The sequence below is a fragment of the Poecilia mexicana genome, unplaced genomic scaffold (genome assembly GCF_051168715.1).
Source record: "Poecilia mexicana isolate PSO_F unplaced genomic scaffold, ASM5116871v1 scaffold_13, whole genome shotgun sequence".
Taxonomy (NCBI): domain Eukaryota; kingdom Metazoa; phylum Chordata; class Actinopteri; order Cyprinodontiformes; family Poeciliidae; genus Poecilia; species Poecilia mexicana.
Window position 1 is genome coordinate 5,051,897 of NW_028263382.1, and position 21,668 is coordinate 5,073,564.

The following is a 21,668-nucleotide window of genomic DNA, read 5'->3' on the forward strand; positions in this document are numbered from 1 at the left end:
TAATAATCATCTCTCTCCCTGAAGTTATATTTAAAGTTTTCCTCCTCCTGAGTTTTGCTGATGCTCCGCCATCTGCTGGTGAAACCTGGAACAACAAAGACAAACCACCTGTTCTGGGTTCATCACAGGTTCAGTTCGTTTCCATTTGTACTTCAGATAAAACTCGTCATTCATTTCCAGTTTTAATTATTTCTTTATCTTGGATGAAACCTGAAAAAGGGGTGGGGATACTTTCCCCTGCTCTCCATCAGAACCCGTCCGACCCGCTTCCTTCAGAACCACGTTTCACTCTGGAATGTTGACGTCCTTCAACCAGTGAAACTGAAGTTAAATTGTTTCGAGATTAAAAGATCAGCCGTCGACATATTTAATAACTAATTCTTGGGGTGCGCCAAATTCATCCAGTTGATTTCTGAGTGAAACACCAAACCTGAACAGTGAACAGTTCATTTCCCCAGAGATTCAACCGGAGACTTCAGACGTCAACATGTGAATATTTATTAATAAACTGAATATCTGACCTGTGCTAACTTTTTCACATGAATGAAAATCCCTTCTGACCTGGGAACACCTGGACACTGATAGGAAGTTCCCCAGGTGGGAACTACAGGAGCAGACCGGCTTCTGTGGTTCTCCAGCATGAAGCTGTGGATCTCCTGGAAAACCTGGAGATCCTGGATCAGGAAGCAGAGGAAGCCGGACCAGTTCACAGTTTATTGATGCGACACGTTTGGTTGGGATCCAGAAATCAAAGACCTGACAGATCATGAAAGCACTAAAAGCAGAACAGAACGAGAGCGGAGCGTCCGGGGCCGGCAGCCCTCAGTGCTCCAGGCGGCCCAGGAACCGCAGGTTGAGAATCTTCAGCTGGTCGTCCAGCTCCATGCGGACGATGCCGTCGTCTCCGTCGATGCTCAGCAGGATCCCTGTGGCCTCGCGGTCCTCCCCCAGGATCACCTTCACCTGGAGAACAGGACGGAGTCAGCTCCGCCGCCTTTAACCACGGCAGAGGAAGAGCGAGGCCCAGGTCCGGTTCTGGTCCGGTCCTGGTGGACTCACCTTGTTGTTCTTGGTCGGGGTGACGGGCTCCAGATGGTCGCTGCTGACGCTCACCACCTTCTCAGAGTCCTGCATGAACACGGAGCACATCCCGCCCTGCAGACACGAGGTTCGGTTAGCAACAGGGCCGGTTCTGGGCCGGTACCGGCCGACACGGGGCCCGACACGGGCCACACTCCAAAACAAACATTAATCCCATTTTCCCTCAACATCAGGGCCGGATCTACTGTGAGAGCCTTGCCACCCCAGCTGGCGACTATGAATTCAATAACTGGTTATGGAAAATCTTTTTCCGATAACATTGAATGCACCTTAATGTAACCTGACACCTGAGTAGCGGGAAGCGAGAGGACAGAGCGCGAGGCAGCAGCGTTGATATGGATGGATATATATTACTGGACCGGACATGACGTGCGCCATTGCTGTCCTTTGGTCAGGAAAATACTACAATCACGCAAAGAATCTGAAAAATGGACGAAGTGTTTAGCAGTTAATTCAACCCCATGACAGCCATAGATAACAAGGTTCAAGAGTTTCACATTTCACAGGTGAGGAAAAAGTTTTAATTTAGAGAAAACATTGAACAAGTGAGCAGTGGGTCAGTTATGCTAGCCTAACTGTGGTTAGCCCGCTTTGATAGCCTTAGCATGTGCTGCGCAGTTCGGTGTGTTTTGGTTCCGTTAGCATTAAACAGGTCAACCCGCCACCACGTCATCAGTAGAGCAGCTGTTTAAATCAGCTAATCAACCCCCGCTGTGTTCAGGCGAAAACTTATTAATAATGACAATATAGACATTAAGCCTGACAGCATAATGTAACGGACTGGATGTTCAGTTTTGGTGTTTTTGCTACTTTTTGTGTGGGAAATGTTAGTTTGGTGTTGATTCCCCTGATCGGATTGAACGTATCTCTGCTTTATCTGCTCGTTGAGCTGCTGTCTGTCGGTTGCCATGGCAACGTGTTTGGTGACGCCGACACGGAGCAGAAAAAGCAGAACAGAAGTGGTTTTATCTAGTTTGGTTCTTCACCTGTTTATCAGCTTTATTGCACCTTTAGTGCGGCTCACTGCAGCCGCTGCAGTTCATGAAAGTTAAACAAGCGACAAAAACTGAACTAATCCGCTCTGTTCGTAAAACGTGGAGATATTTACAACGGTCATCAACAGCATATTTACAGCATATTTAAAATAAAACGACTGACCAATATAAGAGAAATTGGCCTTTTCTTGCATCTTGACATAATTAACAGAAACCAAACTGTTTATAGATTTGTATCCCGGAGAATTTATGTATCAAACATCAGTTTTATCATCTTTATTTTAAGTGTATCTAATAGTATATCTGATAACACATGGTGGCGCTACTAATATTGTTGTGACAGATTTCTGCTCGTCCTGCATTGGAACTGAATAGTTTTCTGGGCTCGATGCATCACATAGTGACTAATAGGCTCTGTCCAATCCAGTAATACATATCAATGAGCAGCAGCATGAAAGACGTAAAAATAATTAACTATACTACATTAAGAAATTATATTTAATCCTCAGTGCTACATGAAGCTCATTTTGAAACAATGCAAAAACAATACAGTGACAGGTCTGTGTAAGCTAAACGTGAGAATGAGACTATATATATATATATATATATATATATATATATATATATATATATACACACACACACACACACACACACACACACACACACTGGCTGCCACCCCACAGATATTTTTTCTAGCTCCGCCCCTGCTCCTTGTGTTTTAACTTTAATGAAAATTAAAGTTCAGTCTGGTTCGTTTGTCTTCCTTCTTAAAGTGACGGCGTCCCAATGCGGATCAGACAGAACCTCATCAGTCCGCCCTAAACGGACCAGAACATTTTGTTTCACTATGAAATCCCTAAAACTTGATATTCACAATCTTTTACTTCTCAAACCGTCATAAGGCTGAAATGCAGCATGAACACGGATGATGCAGACTGAAGAAACATTCACAATGTAAAAATGCGTCTTCTCTAAAAAAGTGTTTTCTTAAAGTGACGGCGTCCGCTCTGACAGCGTTTCTGTTGCTCTTGTGTGTTTTGGAGTTTGCATCATTCATGCGTTGCCACGGTTATTGCTTTTTTGTCATCTAGTCTGTAATGAGATGTTTGGGCTCCTGGTTCTGGTCGGGTCCAGTAGGGCTCACCGTGACGCTCCGGATAACTCCGACCTGTCCCATCAGGTCCATGAAGGAGTCTTTGACCCGGACCAGGATGTCGGTGGTCACCCAGTCGCCGCTGCCTTGCTCGATGTTGGATCCGGGAGTGTGGGGGTTGTATCCTCCAGGAGAGGGCGCTCCGGGCGTCATGGGGCTGTAGCCCACTGGGCTGGGGCTCGGGCTGGCCTGTAGGGGGCGATAGAGAACACACAGCGTTTATGGCTGGGTTCTGCCGGATCCGAACCCGGCTGAGAGCGCGTTCCCACCTGGTAGGCCATGGGGGAGGGGGTGGGGTGGTAGCTGGCCGGGGAGTGTGTGTTCTGGAAGCCGACAGGAGAGGGCGCCACCTGGTGGTAGCTCTGGGGACTGGGGCTGGGCTGGTAGGAGCCCTGCGGCGACGGCGCCGCGTACGGCGAGTACTGCTCCGGGTTGTACCTGAACACAACGCAGACGTCACAGGATGCCGCGGCGCCTCCTGCTGGCCGGGACGAGTACTCACATGGCCGGCGTTCCCGGGGTCTGCGGGTTGTACTGGGGGTTAACCTGAGGGGAGGGGACCTCTGGGTAGCCCGGCGTCTGGGGGTTGGGGGTCCCGCTGTAGCCCTGGGGCGACGGCGACGGCTCGTCGTCGAAGCCGAAGTCATATTCTTCGTCGTTCCTGCAGGTGGGAGAAAAACACGGAGGGTGGATGAAGACGGAGCGGTTCTGGTTCTGGTTCTGCTGGTCCGGGTCGGGGTTACCTGGAAGGTGTGTTGGGGTTGCTGGGGTCCCAGGCACCGCTCTGACCAGGAGTCCTGCTCCCATCATGCAGCGGGGTCTGGGAGCCGTAGTGAGGCGTCCGGCTTCCTGTGGGAAACAGAACCAGGAGGTGGGTCAGAACCGCGATCTGAACCGGGTCAGAACCAGGCTAAACGATTCTTATCACCGTAATAAATTTTCCTGGACGATAAATCGTCCCTGAAGGTTTTGTGATAATCGATCATGTTGCTTTGAGAGCATTTTCTAGCTATGGAATAAGAAACGTTTCTCAAATATCAGATTTAAGTTCTCATGATCATTTAACACTGGGAGACATTTTAAATAAAACAGAAACAAATAAATTGAATTCTGAATGATCTGCTAGCTGAGACCAAAACCCAAAACTTCATCATCCAGTTTGTAGCAAAAAGAGGAAATGATGCGAATGGAAACGATCAAGTTTAAATTCATCAAGTGACTGAATGATTCATTTATGGACCGTCTCATCCAGAGGGACGGGCCGACCCCCCCTCCGCCTCAGGAACGCTTCCGGGTCATGAAGACGTTTCTCAGTCGCGAATTTGGAAGCAAATCTCATTTTCACATGCTGGCTAACGCTGAAACAGCTAAATGTGGGTAACCATGGCAACCGGCGACAGTTTAAAGGCGAGCCGGCTCTTTCTGCAGTCTGCTGTGTTTACAATCAAATATTCCCTCTGTGACGCAGCTCCAGAACCAGAACCGGAACCAGAACCGGTGTTTCTGGGACAGCAGAATGAACTCTGACCCCAGCAGCCTGTGGGTTTCTGCCGCCGTCTCACCGTCGTGCATGGGGGTCTGCGAGCCGTAGATGGGCGTCCTGGATCCGGCGCCATACATGGGGGTCTGGGAGCCGAACATGGGGGTGCGACCGTGGGCCGAGGTCGACCCGGTGTGCCTCTTCGCTCCCCTGGAAGGAGGGAAGAGGGAGAAATGAGCTGCAGCTGCGACTCAAACACAGGAAACAGCAACAAGCTGCTGTGGACCGCCAACAACAGAAACAGGAAGGACAATCCTGGGAATATCACTGTAAGAACGGCAGAAATAATCTAAGAAAATCAGCAAAAACAGGAAATAAACGAGATTTTATTAATCCCAAAAATCACAGAAATTCATGCATCAAACAGATCAGAGGCTTTTTTTCTTACATCTTAAAGAGCCGAGTTCAACGAAGACTTTCTGTAAACATGGTCAACATTTTTAACGTGATGCTAACTCCCACCTGCAGGTGGCAGTATTTCTTTTTGAAGAACCAAAATGCATCTCCAATCTGTCTGCTTGTTTTTATTTTATTTTTTCTTCTGTATGTAGATTTTGGACGAAGCTTAAGGAAGAAGGATTATTGTGAAATTCCTTGCAAATATTTCTGAAGCAGATCGGAAAAAATGATAAAAATAATCAATAAATCCTGGAGGAAATGAAAACAAATAAAGGCTGAATGTCTCTGAGCTGCAGGAACTGGATCCATAATAAATATTTTACTAATCGGATAATCATGTTGGTTTGGATCAGAGCCGGACCGTTCATCCATTCATCTCATCAGAACCGAACAGAACCAAAGTTCTACAGCTTCAGGTTCACAGACAACCAAACCCAAATTATTACAGGAGCCACGCGGGTTCAGAATCGGGTCAGAACAGGAAATAAATGACCTCCAGAGGGAGTCCAGAACCAGAACCAGGAGTTCTGCAGGGCTGCATGGTGGGACGGGTTCTAAATGACTGCCAGAACTTTTCAACCCGTTTCCACTGGATTCATTTTAATATGAATCCATGAAACTGACACAGCTTCAGAAACAGGAAATGTTACATCACAGAAAACCAACATAATGGATGTTAAAGCAGAACTGAATTCACACAAAACATCCCATCAAACCTAAATAACTTGTTTTTAGTGTTTTAGTGGTTTGGGGGGCGGAGTTACCATCTGCTACCGTCCTGCACCCAGAGCGCTACGGACACAAGCGCAGAAAAACGGAGTCGCATTTCTCAGGAAATATTTAAAGAATATCAACAGTTATTAAATATTATCCTAACCCCCAAACCCTATTACAATACAGACCTACATCATATACCTGCATCTACGTGGCTAGGACCATTAGCTAGCACACATAGCTAGCTAACAGGTATTAGCTAGCGCCAATAGATAGCACACATAGCTAACAGGTATTAGCTAGCGCCAATAGATAGCACACACAGCTAGCTAGCAGGTATTAGCTAGCACCAATAGATAGCACACACAGATAGCTAGCAGGTATTAGCTAGCACCAATAGATAGCACACATAGCTAGCTAACAGGTATTAGCTAGCGCCAATAGATAGCTAACAGGTATTAGCTAGCGCCAATAGATAGCTAACAGGTATTAGCTAGCGCCAATAGATAGCTAACAGGTATTAGCTAGCGCCAATAGATAGCACACATAGCTAGCTAACAGCTATTAGCTAGCGCCAATAGATAGCACACATAGCTAGCTAACAGGTATTAGCTAGCGCCAATAGATAGCACACATAGCTAGCTAACAGGTATTAGCTAGCGCCAATAGATAGCACACATAGCTAGCTAACAGGTATTAGCTAGCGCCAATAGATAGCACACATAGCTAGCTAACAGGTATTAGCTAGCGCCAATAGATAGCACACACAGCTAGCTAACAGGTATTAGCTAGCGCCAATAGATAGCACACATAGCTAGCTAACAGCTATTAGCTAGCGCCAATAGATAGCACACATAGCTAGCTAACAGGTATTAGCTAGCGCCAATAGATAGCACACATAGCTAGCTAACAGGTATTAGCTAGCGCCAATAGATAGCACACATAGCTAGCTAACAGGTATTAGCTAGCGCCAATAGATAGCACACATAGCTAGCTAACAGGTATTAGCTAGCGCCAATAGATAGCACACACAGCTAGCTAACAGGTATTAGCTAGCACCAATAGATAGCACACATAGCTAGCTAGCAGGTATTAGCTAGCACCAATAGATAGCACACATAGCTAGCTAACAGGTATTAGCTAGCGCCAATAGATAGCTAACAGGTATTAGCTAGCGCCAATAGATAGCTAACAGGTATTAGCTAGCGCCAATAGATAGCTAACAGGTATTAGCTAGCGCCAATAGATAGCACACATAGCTAGCTAACAGGTATTAGCTAGCACCAATAGATAGCACACATAGCTAGCTAACAGGTATTAGCTAGCGCCAATAGATAGCACACATAGCTAGCTAACAGGTATTAGCTAGCGCCAATAGATAGCACACATAGCTAGCTAACAGGTATTAGCTAGCGCCAATAGATAGCACACATAGCTAGCTAACAGGTATTAGCTAGCACCAATAGATAGCACACATAGCTAGCTAACAGGTATTAACTAGCACCAATAGATAGCACACATAGCTAGCTAACAGGTATTAGCTAGCACCAATAGCTAGGATTTCAGCCAGGAATAAAATATCTTTTGGTAGCTAAAAAATGTCTTGAAATATTTTTTACCTTGAAAATGTGACTTCAAATCCTCTATAACCAAATAACCCAAATATCCACTGCCCTGTTGTCCTTTGCATTAAAATGTTCAGATTCTAACTGTGCTGTGAATATTTTCAGGGAAGCTGAACAATGAAACTCCAGTCGTATTTTCTACAGTCTGAGTCGTTGTGTGGAAACACATCAAACATTTTACCACCAGGTTCAGCTCATCGGTCCACATGTGGACCCACCAGCTCTAATGCTGCTCCTCTGTTTGATATGGTCCAGCCACCGGACCTGTACCGGGTCAGAACCTCGGCAGCTGATCTGTGCATACGTACATGGTGGTCAGCCTCTGGCGGTCCACAGAGATGGTCTGGCAGGTGGAGTGCAGCTCCACGCGGGCCGTGGACTCCGTCGCGTCCTTCACCACGCCGATGTATCCTGAGGAACCGAGTCCAGACCCGTCAGAACCACAGAGACACAGAGCAGACCCGACGGCCCACAACGCCCTCTGTCTGACCTTTGTAAGGACCCTGGGAGATCCGCACCGTCTGACCAATCAGCTCGTTGTCTCTGCGTCCCCGGCCACGCCCAAACCCTCCGCCGCCGCCACCGCCTCTCTGCTGAGCGCCTGGAGGACAGGGGACAGAGGGGACAGAGTGGACGGAGGGGACAGAGGGGACGGAGAGGACAGGGGGGACGGAGAGGACGGAGGGGACAGAGGGGACGGAGAGGACAGGGGGGACGGAGAGGACGGAGGGAACAGAGGGGACGGAGGGGACAGAGAGGACGGAGGGGACAGGGAGGACAGAGGGGACGGAGAGGACAGAGGGGACGGAGAGGACAGGGGGGACGGAGAGGACGGAGGGGACGGAGGGGACAGAGAGGACGGAGGGGACAGGGAGGACAGAGGGGACGGAGAGGACAGAGGGGACGGAGAGGACAGGGGGGACGGAGAGGACAGAGAGGACGGAGGGGACAGAGAGGACGGAGGGGACGGAGAGGACAGAGAGGACGGAGGGGACAGAGAGGACGGAGGGGACAGAGAGGACGGAGGGGACAGAGGGGACGGAGAGGACAGAGGGGACGGAGGGGACAGAGGGAACGGAGAGGACGGAGGGAACGGAGAGGACGGAGGGGACAGAGGGAACGGAGAGGACGGAGGGGACAGAGGGGACGGAGGGGACAGAGGGAACGGAGAGGACGGAGGGGACAGAGGGAACGGAGAGGACGGAGGGGACAGAGGGGACGGAGGGGACAGAGGGAACGGAGAGGACGGAGGGGACAGAGGGGACAGAGGGAACGGAGAGGACGGAGGGGACAGAGGGGACGGAGTTGAAACCATGTTTCATGTTTACTGCAAACTGATAATCAGAATAATCGTCTCAACAATAATTAATAAAACCGTCTAAATATTCCCACGCAGAGAACATCCGTCTTGTTTACATTTAAACACTGAAAACAACCACAAGTTTACATACCCCAGTAAAAAGACACAAGCAGCTTTTATTCCTCACTGTTTAAAGTTAAATCAGAATCAAACTTCTCTGGTTTCAATGAAATTATTTCAGTTAAAACGCCTGAATAAGGAGAGAAAGACTCTGAATTCATTTCTTAACGTTTACACCCAGAAAGGCTTTGATCCGACCTGAAACCAGAAGTTTGGTCTGATTTCATAATACAGAATCTTTGTTTGTACTGGGTGTATGTAAACTTGTGGTCTCCAAAGCGTTTTGCTGCGGCTGCACCCACCTCCCCCCCCGTGGTGCATGGGGCTGCTGATCCGGGGGCTCATCGGGGCGAACCCCCCCACCGTGAAGTTGGTCACGTCTCTCGGCTGAATGCAGCAAAAAAATAGAAGAAGAAGAGAAACGCTTTCAGAGGCGGAGGTGATTCAGAGCAGCTGCATGTAAACGAGCAGAAAAGAGACGAAAAACAGCTGGAGGCTTTCAAACAGCCGAACGTCGCCCAGTGGAGACCAGCTGCTGGTTCCCAGCCCAGTGGAGACCAGCTGCTGGTTCCCAGCCCAGTGGAGACCAGCTGCTGGTTCCCAGCCCAGTGGAGACCAGCTGCTGGTTCCCAGCCCAGTGGAGACCAGCTGCTGGTTCCCAGCCCAGTGGAGACCAGCTGCTGGTTCCCAGCCCAGTGGAGACCAGCTGCTGGTTCCCAGCCCAGTGGAGACCAGCTGCTGGTTCCGGACCCGGCCTACCTTGGAGCCTCCGGCCAGAACCAGGTGTCTGGTCTTACAGACGAACATCCCTCCGTTCTCCACCAGCTTCTTGCAGTGCAGGAAGGCGAAGCCGCGGAACAGATGGCGGATCTCCCCTTCACGACCCTGGAGGCACCAACCAGAACCAGAACCACAATCAGAACCGGAACCAGAACCAATCTTCCTGAAGGTTTCCTCACCGAGTGCGGCCCGTCGATGACCTTCACGATGTCCTTGACGTGGATGTTGTTCTGCTCGGAGTCCAGTGCCACGGCGAAGCGGTTGTCCTTCCTGCGGTTCACCGCCTGGTGGCGCACCGTCAGAACCTTCCCGTGCATGTTCAGAACCTGGAACGTCTCCCTCTCCAGCCGGACGATGACGCCCACAGTCTGCGGGTCCAGCTGCACCAGCTCACCCCACTCATGCTGCCCCCCGACGTCCACGCCTGACGCCGTCTCCGAGCAAAGCTGCAAGTCTCTGGGCAGCACCTTCAGCTGCAGGCAGAGAGAGGGTTCAGGGAGGGTGGGGGGCGGGGTCAAGGAGGGTAGGGGCGGGGTCAGGGAGGGTAGGGGGCGGGGTCAGAGAGGGCAGGGGGCGGGGTCAGGGAGGGTAGTGGGTGTGGCCATGACGGACATGGGGCAGGGTCAGAGCGGGAAGGGGGCGGGTTCATGATGGGTGTGGTCTCACCTCATGCATGGTGAGGTCCGAGAAGAGGATGACAAAGTTCTCCTCCACTCTGACGATGAGGCCGGTGTCGCCCTCGTAGCGCCCGGCGATGACCTTCACGTGGTCTCCCATCCGGAAGTACTTCCTGAGCTCGTGGGCGGGGAACTCCAGCGGGTCCTGCTCGGGAGACGGAGACGGGGTGAGCGGAGGAAGAGGAGGCGGAGCCTCGGCTTCCTGCAGGGCGGTCAGGAGGAAGCACCTTCAGGTCTTCGTGTTTGGGCATGATGGTGATCTTGTTGCCGTCCACGCTCAGGATCTTCCCCTGCAGGTTGATCAACTCTCCCTCACACACCTCCACGTTGTCCCCGGCCTGCAGGTTGTGTTCACGCTCCTTACCTACACACACACACCATTAAAATGCCTACCAACAGAAGGTAGGAAGGACTTGAAGACAGAGACCCCTGGTGGGCCACAGAGGTACTGCAGGGCTGTTAGATTTCTGACTAGACGTTTCTAGCGGTTCGTCCAATGAGAGAGTGATGATGTCATACCCGACTCCGTGACCACTTCCAGGTCGATTCCCTCTGGCTGGTCTTCAAACTTCTCCAGCTCCGACAGCGTGGGCTTCACTCCGTCTGTGATCTGATACACACACAGCAGAACCTGCTGTTGTACAAGCCGGTACCGAGACCCGCAGTACTACAGGCCGGTACCGGAACCAGAACCAGACGGTGTGGACTCACCACGGCGGACATGGCGAAGCTTTTGAACAGGAACCCTTTGCGGCTGTAACGGTTCCCCTCAAAGATCATGAAGTCTCCATCATGGCTGACCTCCCCACCCAGAGACCTGCGGCAGAATTCTTCATTCAGACCGGACCCGCTCACCAGAACCAGAACCAGGAGCATACCTGATCTTCTCGGCATCAAACAGGCGCTGCGCAGGCCTCTTGAACTTCTTCCTCTTGGCGAACCAGTCCTTCTACAAACCGGCACAGGTCTGAGTCAGAACGCAGCTCCACAGGAGGAGACCGACCAGAACCAGAACCAGAACCCACCAGACTCATCTTAGCCTTGATCCGGTCCAGGTCGATGCGGGGAATCATCTTCAGGGAGATGGTGTTCTGACTGGGCTCCACGTAGTCCACCTGGAGACACACAGGTCACCATGACGACAACAACACCTGGCGCCCAACACAGTTCCTCCCCGACACTTTCACTGCCGCCCAAAGGTCAAAGGTCGCCGACACTTTCACTGCCGCCCAAAGGTCACCGACACTTTCACTACCGGTCAAAGGTCGCCGACACTTTCACTACCGCCTAAAGGTCAAAGGTCGCCAACACTTTCACTACCGCCCAAAGGTCGCCGACACTTTCACTGCCGCCTAAAGGTCAAAGGTCGCCAACACTTTCACTACCGCCCAAAGGTCGCCGACACTTTCACTGCCGCCCAAAGGTCAAAGGTCGCCAACACTTTCACTACCGCCCAAAGGTCGCCGACACCTTCACTGCCGCCCAAAGGTCAAAGGTCGCCGACACTTTCACTACCGCCAAAGGTCAAAGGTCGCCGACACTTTCACTACCGCCAAAGGTCAAAGGTCGTCGACACTTTCACTACCGGTCAAAGGTCGCCGACACTTTCACTACCACCCAAAGGTCGCCGACACTTTCACTACCGGTCAAAGGTCGCCAACACTTTCACTACCACCCAAAGGTCAAAGGTCACCGACACTTTCACTACCGGTCAAAGGTCGCCGACACTTTCACTACCGCCCAAAGGTCAAAGGTCGCCGACACTTTCACTACCACCCAAAGGTCGCCGACACTTTCACTACCGCCCAAAGGTCAAAGGTCGCCGACACTTTCACTACCGCCCAAAGGTCAAAGGTCGCCGACACTTTCACTACCGCCCAAAGGTCAAAGGTCGCCGACACTTTCACTACCGCCTAAAGGTCAAAGGTCGCCGACACTTTCACTACCGCCTAAAGGTCAGTGACCTTAGAGCTGCAGATGTCGGCTCCCTGGCTGGTGACTAGAAGGAAGAGTGGAAGAAGGAAGGAAGCGTTTAGCTGCCAGAGCTCCAGGCAGTTCTACCGCATCGGTCGTTACCCAGGCGATGTGGTTACCCGGGCGATGTGGTTACCTGGGCGATGTCGTCCTTGTACAGGCCTCTCTTGAGCCGGACCCAGCTCTTGGGCTTCAGGTTGGTGACCTCCTTGACGACCTTCAGGACGTCGGTCATCTCCTTGATGGGAACCATCTGCTGGTTCCACAGGCCCATGCGCAGGTTGCCGATGCCCTCGATGGCGGCCTTCACGTGCGTCTGCTTGTACGACTCCACGTAGATGTAGCCTTTGACGTGGTCGGGCGCCACCACCGACTTGATCTGGAGAGGCTGCAGGCAGGCGGCGCAAGGAGCAGTCAGCCATTGGTCGCTTTGTACCCTCTCTACCAATCAGAGCTCAGAACGAGGTCAGGTGATGTCTTACCGTGTCAGTGAACTGGTAGGCGATGAACTTCCTCATCAGAGCGATGGCGGTCGCCCTCTCCTCGCCAATCTGCACACAGGAAGCATGGACGATCAGAGAGGGAGTGTGTGTGTGTGTGTGTGTGTGTGTGTGTGTGTGTGTGTTTCCGCACCTTACATTTCACAGTCCACAGGTTTGGGTCCCTGCAATATAAAACAAGGGGAAAGGCTCATGACATCATCGATTGCCGATTGGTCGAATGAGTGTTTACATACTTGACTCCAGGAAGTAGCTGCTGCTGGGTGATGTCATCAGAAAGCTCCTCTGGACCTCCGGCGTAACTAAACCACAGAAGAAGAAAAACATGGCCGTTTTTTGACCTCCTCATGTTCTACCTTGTGATTAAAACTGAGTTCTTCCTTTAAACCAGAGCTTCCCAACCCTGATCCCCCCCCCCTGCTCTGCATGTTCTAGATGAGCCTCTGTTCCAGAACAGCTGATCCAAATGACTGCAGGACCATCAGGAGCTGCAGATCCTGTTAATCACCCAGAGATACAATCCAGGTGGCAGAAGGGAAACGCCTGAAACATGGAGGACAGGAGGCTGAGCACCAGGATGAGAAACGCTGATTTAAACCAACTTTCTGTGGACGACTAAGATTCGTGTTCTGAGAACTGCTTTTCTACAGTTTGTTTGGAGTGAAACTTTTCAGCCGTAAAGAGGAAATTAAATTGGAGTTTCCATGGTGACCAGTGAACACGCCTGTCTACTTGTGGCCTCAGGAATGAATCTGCTGCTGGTTTTCTACTGTGAAACCAGGCATGGTGAAAATTTAAGCCAGTTATTCATTTTAGAGAAAAACTGTGGCATTGTTACGACTTTGCTGCGCCAGTCTCACATCACTACATTATCCTCCTTTCATCAGTCTCGTATTGCAAAATCATTTTGGATTGATTAGGACTTTATCGAATTTCACAACTTCATTCTTGTAGTTTCGCATCATTACGACTTTATTACAGTTTTACCACATTACTACGTATTCATAGTTTCCGTCTCGTATCACTACGTTATCCTCGTGTCAGTCTGGTACTACACAATTATTATTGCATCTTCATGCCTGCCACATTATAATGACTTTATTCTTGTACCGGTTTGTATTCTGAAATGAATCTCCCATTATTACGTCTCTATTGTCACATGACTGTGACTTCATTGTCAGACCCATCCTGTCCCAGTTTTTCCCTTTGAGGCAGACAGAGTATCCGTCAGTGTGGGAAGCTGCAGTCAGAAACCCTGAAGAACCTGCAGAAGTTTTCAGGCTCAAACTGGGAAATCCCTGAAAGGAGCTGGATTTGAACCAGGACACAGTGAAGGTTTCCGAGTCCGGTACTCACTGCTCTCCCACAGAGGACTTGGCGTATTTCCTCATGTAGTATTCGCCCAGCGCCTCCTCCCTGGAGTCCCTGAAACACAAACAGTGAGTGAGCCGCGGCGCTGAGGAAAGCTGCTGCTGGTCGGCAGCAGGTCAGAATCTCAGGTTCACACGCTGCTCCCCTGCAGGGAAACGATGCAGAAACAGAGAACAAGCCTTCTGGGAAAAGTATTCACTGCTAAACTCAACAACTACCAGCAGCTTGCAGTGACTGTTTTCCTGCTGGCTTTGAATTTTTCTAGATGATTTGCTGCTTTTTAACCAGATCAGAAAGATTTTATTTAAATTATTAATTTTATCTGCAGGTTTTATTTTTAATGCAGTTTAATTAGTTAATTGATGATTTAATGACAGAGCTGATTACTTTCCCCCTGAACAAATGAAACGATCATTTTCTTTGAAGTTCATCTTATCTATCGACGCTCTGCACAGGTTCTACCTCCAGAGGTTCTGCAGCCGCCTGGATCCAGAATGGTCTTCATCCAGAACCACGTGGTCCAGGTTGGAAGCTGGAGGGAAAGGAGAACCTTTCACCATTTGTTTATTAGAAAACATGGAGTCAATAATGTCTGAGACGAGAGAAACTGACCTTCAGCCTCTTCTGCTCAGGAGCCGCCAGGAGGAGGAAGAACAGAGACGAGTCAGCAAACAGGAAGTGATCAGCAGGAGCAGTGATGGAGGCAGGAAGCACAACACGAGAAGCACGATGACAGGAAACCCCATTAATAATGAGTTTATGAAGCTGAGCCTCAGGACGCCTGGAGAACCGGCATGGAGGTCCAGCTGACCGGAACCAGGTTTCTGCTAAAGCGACCGTAAAGGAACCGGCAGGCAGAGGAGCTGCAGGCTCCACTGGACCCGGTTCCACCTGCTGCTCTGAACCACAGCATGACGAGACGAGGAGAAATCTGGAGATATCAGCTTCTCTCAGCCACAGCATTAGGAACAACAGCTGCTTCAGGAGCAGCGTGACCCCAACCAGCCACCGTACAACCACCATCAGCAGCTGTCAGGACGCACCGATCCTCTTTTTCTCTACCGATATCCGATAACTGCGGTTTGGTATTGGCTGATCCCGATCAGATCCAGACGAACAAACGTTTGTGTTTTAAACACAGACATAAATGAACCGAGTTATTAATGTGATTAATCACTCTGCTCCGGGCCAACACGTTTAAAAAACAACAGGCTGGTCAAACATGGAAAAACAACTTTAATGTGATCAGTCAGAACAAAATATTAAATACGTGATAAAGAAACTGACAGAAATAAATAAAGCATGGTGTCACTCAGAGCACAAGGCGTAGAGCCAGACTGAATAGATCTGCTCTCAGATCAGACACACCGTCTGATACCTGATCTAGATTTTTTTTCCAATATCAGGACTGATGTAGATATTAATATTGGATTGATTCATGTCTACCAAAATATTTTAAATGGAAGGAGACTAATAAGAAATCATTAAGTGTATGAAGTACAAACAACCAGCTGAAAAGTGCGGCGTGTGTCATGTTGATATTTCTCTGTTGGATGTTCATGACGATCAATAATTGTGTTGATCAGAACCCGACTGATGGTCATAATGTTGTGGCTGATTGCTGTAAGTTGCTCATTAAAGTCGAACAGCAGCAACTTATTGCCAGAAACGGTTAAAATGTGTCCAGGTCCGATGGACGAGTTAGTCTGAAAGAGAAGCAGCTGGTCCTCCAAGGCTAAAAACCACAGAAGAAGAGCTGCTCTCACACAGGTGCAGCTGTGCTGGGATGAGGTGATGGGGGGGCAAAGGGGGCGGAGGGTTAAAAAATGGATGACGGTAATGATCCATTCACTTCTAATGGGAGTCGGTGACAACAAGAGCAACAGTTTACCGTTGGCTGGAGACAGCAATGGCCGCCGCAGGACAGAGAGAGGTCAGTTAGAGGTCAGGAAACACAGAGACACACACACACACACACACACACACACACACACACACACACACTCCCACAGAGCAACATTGCTGTAAACATTAGACCCCCAGGTTGCTCCTGTTGCTCCATTAAAGGAAACTTTCTATATAAAATGCATTTTTTAGCCTTGGATACGTTTTGTTTTGCGCTCTGAGTCTCCAACAGAGCAGAGAAGTTTATTTTACTTTATTTTGGATTTCTTCATATTCTGTTGGATTGTATTTTTCTGTCATGTATGTTTCCTCTATTCCCCGTTAGGTTTTGGGCTCTACCACCTTAACTGGATCAGTAACAGCGCTGGGTCGTTTCATTCCACCGTCTCCAGCATCAAGACATCTTCAAAGTATCTGGTTACATTTTATTTTGAAGGGTCATTTCCTGCTGTGTGTATAAACGTCAGACACAGCAAAGTGCTAAGCTACATGCTAATGCTAAAATGACAACACACTATTCCAGACATGTATTTATTATGTGTTGATATGAAGTCCTGGCTGCTGTTTTGCTAGCAGTAGCATCATGCCTTCTGCTAATGTTAGCACTGTATGCTAGCAGTTAGCACCTGGAGAACCATGTTTTGAGTTATTACAGGAACAGTTTGGTCTTGAAGAATAAATGATCCATTTGCATTCAGTGGTGTTGTTGTTGCTAGCATTAGCTAACAAAGCTAGGTTGAGGCTTTGTTTACGCTGTGGCGGCGCTCTCCATCATGTCAGGCTGGACGGACGACTCTGCCGTCGCTCACATCTTTTAACCAATTTCTGCCCAGCTGGACAATAAAATCTCTGCTATCAAACTTCAAAAATGGCCTAAAGGTGTAGAGAGGAACGCTGTGCGACCTGCAGGGGGCGGGACTTAATGCCACTCATTTAAAGAGACAGCACCAAAGTGAATGAGGCGCTGCGCTAAGCAGGAAATCAGATCAAAACATTACAGTTCTACTTTATATGAACCACAGTTTGATTATTTACATAACAAACGGGTTTAAAACCGAGACGAGTTCCCTTATCGCAGATTTAATCATCAACTTGTCTGAGGGGGAGAGCAGCCTCAGCTTCTGTGTGGTTTCCAGCCTTCACTGTGTTTTTTGTCTCACCTTTCTCCAGAATGTCCTCTCCTCCTTCCGACCACCGATCCTCATCCTCATCTTCATCGTCCACATCTGCACAGACACATGTGTGTTAAAGCTCCGCCCACCCTCCAACAACAGAAGAGCCGAGGAAGAAGAGTCGCCTCCTCGCACCGGCTTCGTCCAGGATGAACCCTCCGTGTTTCGGCTTCTTCCTCGGCCGGTCGTCGTCTTCCTCGTCCTCCTCTTCATCATACTCCTCCTCATCATCATCCAGGTCCTCCCCCTCCTCATCAGCTACTTTATCGCTGCCGACAGGGCTGGCTGGCTCCTCCTGCAGGAAATGAACCCGGCCTCAGTGAGCTCAATGTGAAGACCTCAGACAAACAAACTTTAACACCATCAGAGGAGAGACAACAGGAAATAAACTATTTATTTATAAACCGCAGAGAAAAAAAACTCCTTGTTCATCGGAGTCCACCAAAAACACCTTCAGAGGCTTCAGTACATTCAACACAGTGCTGCCAGGATCCGAGTGAGAGCTCGTAAATTTGATCACATCACACCAACTCTTTACGAGCTTCACTGGCTTCCTGTAACTTATAGGATTCAGTATAAAATTGCACTTATCACCCATCACTGTCTACATGGAACCTCACCGGATTACCTGAAGGACCTCCTTACTTCACACTCAACTTCTAGACCCCTACGATCCCAGTCCAGCAATCTTCTCCACCTTCCTCGATCAAGACTAAGGACTATGGGTGATCGAGCATTTGCTGTGGCTGCTCCTCATCTTTGGAACTCTCTCCCGGACTATTTGAGAGCCCCGCAATCATTGTCCGATTTTAAAACTGGCTTGAAAACTTTCCTCTTTGGACAAGCCTTCTCCACTTTTATTCAACAGTCTTTTTTAATTGTTTTTGATTGTTGATTTTATGTTTTTAGATGAACCATGTAGCACTTTGAGATTTTTATTAATGAAAAGTGCATTATAAATTAAATGTATTATTATTATTATTAAAAGAGAAAACAATAACAATAATAAAGCCACCATATTTAAAATGTAGCTCTCTTTTCTGTTACTTTATTCAACACTGAGTTACTAATTAATTTTGAAGACTCCTGAAAATAATTTTATGACTTCAAAAAGTTGTCTACAGGTAAAACTTACATTGGTTCAAGTACAATAATAAGCAGGTAGTAACTGCTTATAAATTAAATATAAATTGTCACTTGAAGCACTTTTCCACACAGACTTTTAATAATTTTTTAAATTTGAAAATTGGATTTGGAAAAATGTTTGCAATTATGGTATTAATTGTGATTTTGGTCGGTAAAACACCACAATTTGTATTTTTGTTTGTCCAACTAAATCTCTGTAGAATATTAAGCCAGATGTTATGATCAGTTCCCAGTACAGCAGTATAAACAATATTACTCCTACTGGAACGGTTCTGCTCCTCTGGTGAACCAGTGTCCGCATAGGAAGGTTCTACAGCAACCTGCCATCTGGGAACGCGTTTAAAGTTGTGAACATTTGAGACCGACAGGATTTTGGGTGAATGGGTGAGTATTCCACCCCTCTCCCCATCAGACGCAGCTCACCTCATTCTCATCCACCTCCTCGGCCTCCCCATCGCTGCTCCGCTCGCTCTGGTTGTCAGAAAAGTCGCTGTCCTCGCTGTCGGACATCCTGTTGCACCTCTGAACCGATTACAGGACAGAAAGCACCATTAAACATCCGAACCGAGCCGAACTCCCGCTGAAAAACACAAGATTCTAGCTGAGCTAAGCTAACAAAGCATGCTAATGTAGATAGCATGACAAAAACAAGCCTCCTATGAAAAGCTAGCCTCCATTTTCCCGCCTTCAACTCTACTTCTCACCTGTTTCTATCCTCTGCTTCCGGGTTTATTCCGCTAAAAGACGAATAATTTAAATTATCGTGGATTTTAATATCTTGACGAGTGAGGTTTTACGTGAGAGCCGCGAGACTTCAGAAAGCTGCCACAGCTCTCGCGGGTTTTGGATTGATGATAATTAAACAAATACAGAGGTCTCACTCTGCTATTTTTTTTTAAATATGTACAAGAGAAACGATTAAGAAAAAGTTTTAAACCATCAATTTATTTCAGGGGTCTTCGACTTGAGGTTACAAAGCCACGGTGATTTCTTTTCTAAAGCCACATAGGAATATATTTTATTAATATAAACGCACTAAAGATTTTAGCATTTCTTCCGTATGTAATATCAACATACAATACCTATACCACAAGGGAAACAAATGGTGCAAGGCTTCTAAATTTAATTTAATTGTGGATTTGTACAGCTGGCTTCGTTCTTCAAAATAAATGTTATTCTTTCTTTGTAAAAGTTAAATATTCATTTTATTCTAACATAGAATACATTTCCCTTTGATTTAAAAGATTCCATTCAGTACATATTCATTAAATTCATGTTATGAATGCTTAATTTTGTTGCTGCAAGGATGAACGTGTCATTGTTATCTGACCTAAAAAAGAAATTAAAGATATGTGAGGAAAATATTAGCAACAGATGGGAGCGCATCATTCGTTAATGTTGAAATATCTTCACTGAAAGCAATAACATCCGCAATAAGAAAGTAAAAATTCCAAAAATGTATTGTTTAAAAAGGAAAAATATAAAAGTTCTGGTCGACAGTAAATGCCATAAGAAAGGCTACTAGGAAACCTAAGAATTACTCTATCCGAGTGGTCACTCTCTCCACACATATCTCTGTTACGTCGCGACGTGCCACGCTGGTTTACTTTTGTGTAAACGCAGCCAATCCTGAGCCGTGTTCAGGGACAGTCGGCGTGGCTGTTGGAGGATCCTGGAGGAATAGTAAATCCCGGCCCCGGATTAATCTCCTCTCTGCGGCGTTTCCTGCCTGGATCCCCGGAGATGAACAGCGTCGGGGAGGCCTGCACGGAGCTGAAGCGGGAGTACGACCAGTGCTTCAACCGCTGGTTCGCGGAGCACTTCCTGAAGGGGGACCGGAGCGGGGACCCGTGCACCGAGACCTTCCGGAAGTACCAGCGCTGCGTGCAGAAGGCCATCAAGGAGAAGGACATCCCGATCGACGGGGTGGAGTTCATGGGGCCCAACAAGGACAAACCTGAGAGCTGATGGAGCGGAGGAACGGATTCTGGTCCGGTTCTGATCCGGAGCCGGGGCCATGAGGCCCACAGCCGGCAGCTGACTGGATCAGCGGGTCCCTGGAGCTTTGGGTTGTTCTTTAGGAGGCCTCACACACACACCTGGACTGGACTGAACTCCAGTCCTGGTTGGACTGCAGTTGACCGAGTCCAGATCTGTGAGACTGAGCAGGACCACGTCTCTGACCAGATCTCTGTTTCCGGTTGATTTTCTGCATTAAAATCGGAAAACTGATATTTTTGTGCTTTTGTTGTTGTAGCCTGCTCATCATTTCAGCTTCAACCCAAACCGCTGATCGGTTTAGAGATAAATGCATGTTGACGGTTCTCTGATTGCAGGTGAATCTGCTCAGATAAATCAGTTTTTACCTGAACGTGTAACAGGATGTCTGCGTCACGCTGCGGTCTCCATGTCGACACGTTTCCATCCCAGCAGGGGGAAGAGAAATTAACCCCATTTTTAAGTCATATTCAGATGTTATCTGAATATTTGTTTGACGTGTTTTTGTTGTTGCATAATATGTAGTTTATGAATAAAATTCTTTATGTTTTTATTCTGAAGTTTGCGTCAAGTTGAAGTATTTCAGTTAAAGTTAATTCATTTATTTTGCTCAGAATTAAACTCTAAAACTCAAACAGAGAAGCAGTTTATTCCCTCTCATTTTTTCCCCTTTTTGGGTTCAGAGCTTCACCTGTTTCTCTGCCTGAGAGTCAAAATGTGAAAATCCCATAAATCTAAAGGAAACTCATTAAATCAGCCAGTGGATCTTGGGTAAGATTTTCCCTGAGCACTGGCTTGCAGGCCGCCTGCAGTGCTCAGTGGGGATATAATCTATAATTTTTACTGTTCACTTACTTCTAGATTTTATCTGTTCTCCTTTAATCGACACATAAACCTTCCTGCTGCAGCAGCAGAAAACTACGACAGCTCGACTGGGACGTAGAGGTGAAGAGGGTCAGTTTCACCTTAGATGTGTTAAAAGCTTAAATGTCAGGTGGGAACGGACACCTCACACTGCAAAACCCAGGACCTGCCTGGAGGTTCGGTGGATTCATCCAGAAAACAACCATCTGACTTCCAGATCCAGACAGACAAGATGGTAATGGAGAACCAACCGGACATTGTGGTGGTGGATAAAGAACAGAGGAAAGCCGTTGTGGTGGATGTAGCAATACCAAGTGACCACAACATCAGG

The 21,668-nt window shown here is 48.1% G+C and overlaps 3 protein-coding genes across 3 annotated transcripts; 1 reads left to right on the forward strand and 2 right to left on the reverse strand.

Moving 5' to 3' along the window:
• Nucleotides 1-478: 478 nt before the first annotated feature.
• On the reverse strand, nt 479-19,329 carry supt5h (SPT5 homolog, DSIF elongation factor subunit). Its single transcript, XM_088011511.1, has 30 exons — nt 19,180-19,329; nt 18,899-18,997; nt 17,465-17,624; nt 17,318-17,383; nt 16,144-16,149; nt 14,865-14,876; nt 14,715-14,784; nt 14,238-14,306; nt 13,118-13,183; nt 13,015-13,045; nt 12,864-12,932; nt 12,518-12,769; nt 11,433-11,522; nt 11,286-11,356; nt 11,119-11,224; nt 10,927-11,017; nt 10,635-10,771; nt 10,397-10,552; nt 9,910-10,203; nt 9,710-9,835; nt 9,253-9,337; nt 8,021-8,131; nt 7,839-7,941; nt 4,815-4,942; nt 3,996-4,101; nt 3,755-3,913; nt 3,522-3,690; nt 3,244-3,441; nt 1,060-1,155; nt 479-963 (listed from the first exon to the last, which is right to left on the reverse strand). The coding sequence occupies exons 2-30, from the start codon at nt 18,983-18,985 to the stop codon at nt 823-825; spliced, it is 3,255 nt and encodes a 1,084-aa protein (XP_087867637.1). The 5' UTR covers nt 18,986-18,997; nt 19,180-19,329; the 3' UTR covers nt 479-822.
• Nucleotides 8,138-9,240, reverse strand: LOC148155692 (uncharacterized; the record flags this gene model as incomplete). Its single annotated transcript, XM_088012096.1, has 1 exon — nt 8,138-9,240. A coding segment is annotated over exon 1 (708 nt), but the record flags the coding sequence as incomplete, so codon positions are not given.
• Nucleotides 19,330-20,078: 749 nt separating the features above from the next.
• Nucleotides 20,079-21,033, forward strand: triap1 (TP53 regulated inhibitor of apoptosis 1). Its single transcript, XM_014995154.2, has one exon. The coding sequence runs from the start codon at nt 20,219-20,221 to the stop codon at nt 20,441-20,443; it is 225 nt and encodes a 74-aa protein (XP_014850640.1). The 5' UTR covers nt 20,079-20,218; the 3' UTR covers nt 20,444-21,033.
• The last annotated feature ends 635 nt before the right edge of the window (nt 21,034-21,668 follow it).